General features: G+C 39.6%; 1 protein-coding gene across 2 annotated transcripts in view; it reads right to left on the bottom strand.

Moving 5' to 3' along the window:
* Positions 1 to 4,661: 4,661 nt before the first annotated feature.
* The window catches only part of Ube2k (ubiquitin conjugating enzyme E2 K), a 58,142-nt gene continuing 53,290 nt past the window's right edge, over positions 4,662 to 9,513 (bottom strand). For both annotated transcript variants that reach the window (XM_005359272.3, XM_026785050.1), the window contains 3 exons: positions 9,101 to 9,200; positions 5,218 to 5,346; positions 4,662 to 4,958 (listed from right to left, as the gene is read on the bottom strand). In XM_005359272.3, the coding sequence (XP_005359329.1) occupies positions 4,884 to 4,958; positions 5,218 to 5,346; positions 9,101 to 9,200 (304 nt within the window). In that variant the 3' untranslated portion in view covers positions 4,662 to 4,883. The remainder of the gene's footprint in view (positions 4,959 to 5,217; positions 5,347 to 9,100; positions 9,201 to 9,513) is intronic.

Below are 9,513 nucleotides of genomic sequence, written 5' to 3'. Positions count from 1 at the left end.
CATGCAGTCACAGCAGACACAGAAACCCTTTAGAGCTTTCCCCTTTCGTCTTTTGAGGCACGGTCTTATACAGGCCCCAGGTTGGCCTGGAGCTCCTGATCATGCTGCCTGCACTTCCCAAGTGCTGGGGTTGGAGCAATGTGCCACCATACTGGATAGCTCTAACATTTCATCTCATTTTACAAATGAGGCAAAATGCTAAACATATTTACCTAAAGAACCGGATCAGAAAAGCCCTGGTCTTTTATGATAGTATCTAACTATATAGCTCTCATGAGCCTGCCTGCCTGCGTCCTGAGTGCTGAGAGCACAGGCATCCACCACCAGACTTGGTCACCTTAAAACTAAGTTTAAAACCCAGGACATACCAAGACCATCTAGAGTCTTCACAGTACCATGCGACCTTCCAGGACTTGTGTGCATGTGTAAAAACTGAACAGTGCTGCCTCAACCACCAACTAAAGTGGAAAAGTTGAAACCCTGGGCCAAAACTATGCCAGACAATGCCCCATGTACAAATAAGCAAATCTGACTAAAAACCTAACCCTTTGCAATTCAAAGACTTGACGCGACTCTCAGAATCTATTAGCACATGCACCATTGCGAAGAAACTGTTGAAAGCATTGTTTCTGGCTCTTGTTTAATGTGAAGGCTTAATTCCTTGCCCAGAAATAATACATAAACCATGTGTGCAGGGGGTGGGGAGATAGGACATGCATGCATTTATTTTTCTAAGAATTCCCAATAAGGGGGGAAATTCAACATCTTTAAAAATGTGTTTATTTTTTTAAAAATTCAGTTGTATACAAAAGTGTTTCGTAGTTTTTAATTCTCAAGACAAACACCATCCCTCCACCCGCAGCCCACCCTGCTTCAATGGTATATCTGGTAACCAGCCCATTTTCCCCTTACAGGAAGTTGATGACTCAGAACAGACCCTCCTACAGAGTTCACCATCACTAACAAACTGTTTAGAGATCTAAAGAAGCTAACAAGCAAGGTTCTTTCCTGGTGAGGTTAATGAAAATCCCTAAAATGGCAGTAACTTCCAGCAGACACAACAAAGCACCATCAATTGCTGAAAGCTAAAAAATAGATATTTTCAATAATATTTCATTTTCTATTGGAAAAGTCTTTAAATTACATTAAATAAGTCTCTTTTCCCCAAAGAAATTGTCTAGCTTCTATTATGATGCCTGTAAAAGGTCGGTGACGGTAAGAAGACATGACCGATCAGCAGCAGCACAGTGCAAGGACTGGATCCACTTGCCTCTGAACTGATCAGACAGCAGCCAAAGGTGACACAACCAGGGCACCTTTCAGGGAAGACTGCAGGCTTCTGAGGCCCTAGCAGTATAAGAGAGCCGGAAGAACAGGAAGGGAAGAGGCACGAGCACCCGTTCCTTCCACAGCACATCTCTGCTGTTCATGGCAGCTGCAAACAAGAGTGTCACAGCAAGTGTAGACACTGGAGTCATGCGACAGTGAGAACCTGGAGTAGGCTGATGGGTGTGCATTTACTGAGCCAGGAACTGGAAGGTGGAGATGCAACTCTTAAGCATCAACTCCTTGGAACTAGAAAAAGTGATTAATACAGAATCATTTTGTCAGTCCATGAAATAAAGTTAACTGTAAACAGACACTTTCCTTTTTCTTCTTCCTATCTAAACACTGTTTCTGTCTATGTACAAAATATACCTGACTCCACTATTCTCTGCCCAAATTCATCTGAAGTCCTTATACCACCAAAAACTCATTCTGGTGTTGCTCCACTGGCTCCCGAAACACCCTATTTCTACTGCAGTTTAGAGTTCCTTACAAGCATACGATTACAGTTGAGCTCTGCTTTTCACACTGGTAGGTTTGCTCAGCATCCTCACCAGTAAAATAACATGCTGCATTTTGTAGTGCATAACGAGCAAAACCTGCTGCCAATTCCTTCCTGCAGACACATAAGGATTTTTGCATAGTGTTAAATGCCACCAACAATCAGGAATACAAAAAAATTCAAAACAACTGTTTTAATCTCGTTTCATAGGCTATACTTCTCAAAAGCAAAATATTCGATTCCAAACATTTACATATATTTGAAGGTGTTACGTGTTTAAGATAAGAGACATTTGAGATCACAAACTCAGGGCAGCTGGTTAGTACCAGTGCCTGAAGTCTCTACATCCTGTGCTTGCAGTCAAACCTTTCTGTGATCTATCCCAACATGCTTACAACTAAGTTTTCTATTAAAGTTAGGCAGAGGCTCAGGAAAAAAAAAAACCCTTTAGAGGGTCAGTGACTTGAAGTAAATCTGCATGCTCTAAATGAGAACCCACTAAAATTACTGGGGAGAAGCGATGTTCCTACAAGGTTTATGGAGTTCTGGCTGACATGAAACTCACAAATCTGCCTGCCTCTGCCTCTCAAAAAGTCTGGGACTAAACCAACACCCAGAACAAAATAGTAACTTTTTAGGACTTTTTAAACTGACAAATTCTCAAACACAGAAATATAAAAATAATTTCACATCAGGGTATGTTTTACTAAGTCTGAATTTTTAATATTCTGCTTAAAGTATTTAGTACCAGAATAAAAAGCCTAAGTTTCTTGTTTTTGATGAACTAAAGCTACCAGTTGTGAAATGAAAACAAATAAAAAGAGGACATCACAGAAATACAAAAAAAAAAAAAAAAGCTCAACCAGTCTTGCTTATGTAACCCAGACAGCCTTGAACTTAAGTGTATTTAGCACATACATGATGGGGTCAGTCTGCAACCAAAAAAGAAAAGAAAGGAAGGAAGAAGAAAAACCAAAGCAGGGCTTAACTGCCAAGTAGGTGGCGCATGGCTCCAGTCATCTGAGTTCTCATCTGTGTCTAACCAGACAATATACTGTGACAATATGGGCAAAGAGTAAGCTCCAAGATATCTAAATATTAGTGTTACCAAGCTACCTCCACTAAAAAAAAATCTTTCTAATCAATTATGGAGCTAAACTTTCCATGATTTCACACAACCCATGTAATCTCAGAATATAAAGAAAAGTACAAAAAATAAATAAAAATCTTGTTTCCTTTGGCATCTTTAGGACATAAACTACAGCAATAAAAGGTGTGGCTGCAACAGGAAATGTGTGTATCTGCAAACATGGAGAACATAGCAGCCTGATTTTAGTGCATGGCCCTAAGAGTCACTGCTAACTGAGAAAGCCTTAGAAGCTGCTGGAAGACCCTTCACATCTTTAATGTCATAGTCTAGTTAATGGCTCTTTTATTGCTTGTAGTATCAAGAATATTGAAAAGCCAAATGAAGTTATGCTGAGTTAACAGGTTCAAAAAGTATTTTCCAACTACTATGACTACAAGATGAAGAACACCCCCAGCACTCAGGGGGTGGGGGGCCAGAGACAGGCGGATCTCTGTGAGTTCAAGGCTAGCCTGGTCTATACGAGCTAGTTCCAGGACAGGCTCCAAAACTACAGAGAAACCCTGTCTCAAAAAAGGAAAAAAAAAAAAAAGAGATAAGAAAGTGAGGAACACTTCAAGAAAACAAACCTTTTAGAATATGATTTTCAAGAGAGCCTTACTTTAATTCAGTCTGATTCCATTACATTTCTGTCACTTATGTATTGGTCCTCAAATAAATTTATATTTGTATCTCCTACGTAACAACTACCTACATATTCACTTGAACCTTATTAAGATGGTTAAATTAAGTGTCTGAGTCTGCAAAACCAAGAGTCTTTAAACTTTGGAACACAGAGTGAGAAGTGACAGCGAAGAGCAGAAGTCTATGTACAGAAGGGAGAGTTTCAGTTCTCACACTGTCAAAAACATCATAAAGAAAGCTAGATTCCTATGTGCATCTGAAGTATGTACAGGGAGACACCGACAGCTTCTGTGTCAACACGGGGAGTGCAAGAGTGACTCAAGTGTCTGACAAAAGCAAACTCTAAAGCCCCAGTTAGACTTGACACTACTGAAAACAGCTGACTGCATCCTTCAAGTTTCCAAAGACTTCATCAGTTTAAACATGTCAAATTCAATTTAAAAAAAAAAACCTAAGTAGGGTCCTTTATTAAGTCTGGGAGTACTGCAACATCAAGTATTTAATTCTTTTATAAGAGAAATAAAATTGGCAGCCCCATTTTTACATTATTACTTACATAGTGAAGCACTCGGACAAAACATTTCAAACCTATGACCTAAAACAGAACAAGGGACACTTCCTCAGCACGTTTCCCACCAAACACAGAAATTTACCATGAGAATCTTAGCTTTGGATGGCTAACAGGGAAGAAATAAGAGTGTCCCTACCTGTCCACAGGGACCGAAAAGCTCTGATTAGGTCATCTTAAAGTCTGGATAAATCTCATAATCCGAATTTCCTAATGCTTAAAAGGGTGGTCTTTTTAGCTACCCATCCTAAGAAGTCAAGTACAAGCATGCAAGTAAATTCACAGGCACGAGGATCCATGTTCAAACGCTTAGGGTAGCTGTGATGCAACACGACAATGGAGCGGCGACACTCGAGTGTTTCCCTAGTTATTCAACAGAACCCTGAAGCAAACTGCTAGTCTTGTTACATGGCTAAACACTAACATAGCATGTTTTTCCATGGTTTTAGCTTAGCTCAAAGATTTTTTTACACTATTAAGAAAAAAATTAAAGTATTTCCCCTTTTTAAATTTACACAGATGTTTAATTAGCTTTATTTACAGAGCAGGGAATTTGGTTGGTGTTTTTTTTTTTTTTTTGCAGTCTCCAATGGTGCCTAGATAACATCATCAGGCAAGAATGCCAGTTTAAAAGAAATTTATGCAGAATCCTAAAAATAACAGATGTTGGTGCTCCTCAAGAAGAGGTGAGCTTGGCTGGCAGCAGCTCCCATGCCTCAGTTACTCAGAAGCAGTTCTGTTGCAGTCTCTACATCCCATGATTTTGAAGACAAGGCCACTATTACTGCATTCTGTAAAAAGAGGACAAGAGCAATCACAACTCAAGGAAGCACTTGCTAAGCACTGAAAAACGTCACTAAGGTTTTACACTGAGAATCATGCATTCTTTCCTCTAGTAATGACTGGAATCAACAAAAAGAATCGTTATTAAATTCAATAACAAAACACTATTAACCAAAACTAGATTTCTTTTACATTGTAAGTCCATCTGTTTCAAGGACTGGGAGCAGTTTAGAAAGAGGAAATCAAATCAACTCCTCCTGTACTTACCCTATCAAAGCCCATAGCACACAGGTTTTCTATTTTTTTGGTGTATTCTGGACTAGAAACTGGTGCTCCAGCATACACATGTGCCCAAAGTCGAGCTGTCTGCTTGAACATTTCAGGATTTTGTTTGTACTACATGGAGGGGGAGAAAAAAAATTAACATGACAATACAGTGATAGTCAACACAGCAGCTCAACTAAGGCTCTGATTCTTCTAGAGAAAACACATTTCTATTTAACATGGGACTCCTCTGGGCTGGGGCTGCAGAGATCAATGAATGGTAGTGCTAGCTTAATAATAAGCCCACAATCACAAGGTCAGTTACCAGCACTCCATGTGACAAAACACAAACTGGTATTCGTTTTCCACTGCGGATGTGTCATTCAAAATATGAAGCTTTGTGAAAATAAAGGACAAAGTTAATACACTTTAAACAAGCATCTATTATTAAATGAACCCATTATTGAAATGTTCTAATCACTGTACAGCAAATCACACAACAAAATCAGCTGCATGTTAAATTACATGAACACTGGCTGATAAATATAAGCAACTATGTTACTGGGCAGAGCTCAAGGTGAGACACCTCTCTTGGAGCTGCTCTGTAATCAAGTAAACCCAACCCTAACTTGTATCACTACCATTCAAGAAAACTTAAAATTCAGAATGCTTTTACATAGATTTGCCATATAAATTTGAAAGATGTGAGGTACATTCATTTGTAAAAACTGTCAAACTGTTTAATAGCTCCTTTTTTGTTGTTATTGTTTTGTTGTTTGAGACAGGATTTCTCTGTGAAAAAGCCCTGGCTGTCCTACAACTTGCTCTGTAGACCAGGCTGGCCTCAAAGTTACAGAGATCTGCCTGTCTCTGCCTCCTGAGTGCTGGGAATAGGCGTACACCACCATCTCCTAGCCACTTAATATTTCTTATCAAAGTACTATTTTTAAAGATTTTGAAATATTTATTTACATATGTAAGTATGTGTGTATATATGCACATGCGTGTAGAAACCCCCAGAAAGGTCAAAAAGAGGGCAGTATAGAACAGCAGAATGCGGGTGCTGAGATCTCATCTCTGAGCCATCCATCTCTCTAGTCACAAGGCAGAAGGCAAATCAAATCAATTTATTCTTTCCTTCTCTCCCCCTCTTTTTCTTTTGCTAAAATAAGTTCTCACTATATAGACCTGGCTGTCCAAGCACTCTCTATATCTACATCAGGCTTGCCTCAAACTTAGAAATCCACCAGCCTCTACTTAGAGAGTACAGTGGTGGTGCATGCCTTTTGTCCTGAACTATATAGAGAGGCAGAAGCAGGAGGATCTCTGCGGGTTCAAGGACAGCATGGTCTACTGAATTGGTTCCAGAATAGCCAGGGATACACAGAGAAACCCTGTCTCCAAAAATAAATAAAACAAAAGATATATTTAATGTATTTCAATACCTTATTACCAAACAAGCAAAATTATTTTAAGTGCTAAAAGTCAGCTTTGATCTTAAATCTCAATCTGTGGGAAAATCAAAGCTAAGCTTCTTAAGAAAGACTTCTGCTACCAAAATGAACAAACAGCATGTGTGTGCCAACAGTGAAGAGTCATAACTTCAAGCACTTTGAAGTTCAGCAATGGAACTAAGGAGGCATGCATAGAAAAAGGGAGATCATCAAGGGGAAGGAAGAGAAAAAGTTGTCAAAAATATATATTTACATTAAAGCCTTAAAGCCATAAAGAGAAGCCTGGAAAGGCGACTCAGTAGTTAAAGAGCCCTGGCTGCTCTGCAGATGACGAGAAATCAATTCCCAGCACAACAAACTTCAGGAGGCCTAACTTCTACTCAGGGTATCCAACAACTTGACAACTTCTTCAGACTTCTACGGTTACTGGCACTCAAGTATTCAAGAGACACAACAGAGACACATTTTAAAATAGCTTTTTTTTTGATTTTCGAAACAGGGCTTTTCTAAGAGCCCTGGCTGTCATGGAACTCGCTTTGTAGACCAGGTTGGCCTCGAATTCACTGAGATCCAGTTAGCTGCCTCTGCTTCCAAAGTACTGGGATTAAGGGTGTGCATCACCACTGCCCGACAATAAGGTTTCCTTTTCTTTTAAGAGCATAAGGATAAAGAAATTTGGGCCAGAAAGATGACTTAGCAGCTAGGAACACTACCTGCAATAAGCCTGACAAATTGAGTTTGATGCCTGAAAGCCTGCCAGGGCTCCCAGCACTCAGGAGGCTGAAGCAGGCAGTTCTCTGTGAGTGTGATGCCTTCTGCTCTACAGAGTGAGTTCCAGGACAGCCAGGACTACACAGAGAAGCCCTGTCTCGAAGAAATAAAAACAAACAAAATACAAAAAGAGTTTGACGCCTGAAACCTGAGTAACATGGAAGGAGATACAGTTGTCCTTAGACGCACACATTCCTGCCACAAGGTAACAGTGCCCACACTTAAACATTAAGTAGGCACGTATGTGTGCATATGTGCTGACACACACAAATAAGCACTTTTAAAAAATTAAGGATACTTGATAAATGTTTCCTCAAAGAGAAAGCAAGAAAAACAGAATGACATAAAAATGATTATGATCTCAGAACTTAATGATCTCAAATCACAGGTGTTAAAAGTGTTAAAAAGTTATAAAGTGCCCAAGGATAACTTATCAGGAAGAACCTTTGCAATGTAAATAGTAGGCTCTAAGTGAGTGATAGTGAGTTCCTAACCACTTGGTTTTGGTTGTTTGTTTTGAGATAGGTTCTTTGTAACTCTGCCTGGCCTGGAATTTACTTAGTAGAGCAGGTTGGTCTACTAGAATAGAGTGGTCTGCCCGCCTCTACCTCCAACTGCTGAGACTGGAGTGCACCTCCACACTTGGCAGTATAGCTGTTTGAAAGAGGATTTGGGGTTCAGGAAAAAAAACTCAAGCACAAGCAGATCCTTGGCATGCAGTGACAGAGTAGGTACTGTGATTATCCAGTAATCAATGCAAGGTTAAAAACAAGAGTGGGCTACAAAAGTTTTCATTAAAAGAGGGTAACAATGGCCAGGAAGTAGTGGACTGGGGAGGCAGAGGCAGGCAGATCTCTCTGAGTTCAAAGTCAGCCTGGTTTAGAGAGTGAGTTCCAGGAAAGCCAACCAGAACTGTTATGTAAAGAAACGCTGTCTCAAGAGGGAAAAAAAGAAAGGGAGGGAGGGAGAAGAGAGAGAAAAGAAAAATAGAAACTGAGAATCAACTGTAAATATAGGGAGAGAAAAGAGAAGTATTTCATACATTGAGAGATGATGATGTTTAACAACAAAAATGCTCAGTAAATCAGAATACTTACAGTAGAGGTTGGCAAGCTATGTCTCAAGGTATAGATACTCGTAATATTATTAGTAATTTACACCTTACAAGTCTCAGAAAGCATGTAACACTGTCCCTATGACTGTAAATGACTCTGTTCCTACAAAATAAGATTACCCAAACCAGCCATAGTGGATGGGCCTTACCTTATCCTTTATATTTATGGTTGTGAGCCTAGCCTTTAATGGCTGAGCCATCTCTCCAGCCCCTTACCTTATCCTTAAAGGCATTAAAGATAAAAAGCAACACACATGAAAAATCACTCCTAAGTCCACTACTATGGACTCCACTTCTTTGGTAGGGGAAGAAGTCAAGAATGTACGGAGAGAGAGCTACACGGTTGCACAAATGATACGGCGCATGTGAAAATGCTAACTATACAATCTGGATGGTAGCTACATAGGGACTGACTGTGGAATTCTTTCATACACTAGGAAGTAGCATCTATCACATGCCCAATTAAACCATTTCCAAATGCGTGCCAATAAAGAATGTTCCTATGCTGACATTGTCTGAGAAAGTCTTTCAAAATCTGTCTCCTTACCTGATTTGCTACTACTGCATCCTGGGGGTCATCTGGTTCTGCAGCTGCCAACAGTGCTTGCAATGACAATAATACCGTGCGGAGAGTCATTGCTGCTGCCCTAAATTTCAAAATAGAGAAATATCCTGCTTAAAAGGGGCTATGAATGACATAAACAAAGTGTATATATTCTGAATTGAAACAAGAGTTAACAAGTGTGTGTATAATTGCCAATTTTTTATTCTTACGAGTCTATTTTTAAGACAATTGAAATCACATCCTTACCCAACCTTGGTTTTTCTCATTACTTTACCTATCCTGTAAGCTTTATCTACTTGCTGCATTGTTAATTTGTTTTCTTCTTTTCTTCTTCTTCTTCTTCTTCTTCTTCTTCTTCTTCTTCTTCTTCTTCTTCTTCTTCCTCCTCCTCCTCC

This window comes from Microtus ochrogaster, linkage group LG1, assembly GCF_000317375.1.
Source record: "Microtus ochrogaster isolate Prairie Vole_2 linkage group LG1, MicOch1.0, whole genome shotgun sequence".
NCBI lineage: Eukaryota > Metazoa > Chordata > Mammalia > Rodentia > Cricetidae > Microtus > Microtus ochrogaster.
Note: the sequence above shows the minus strand (reverse complement) of the source record. Positions and strands in the feature narration are given on the sequence as shown.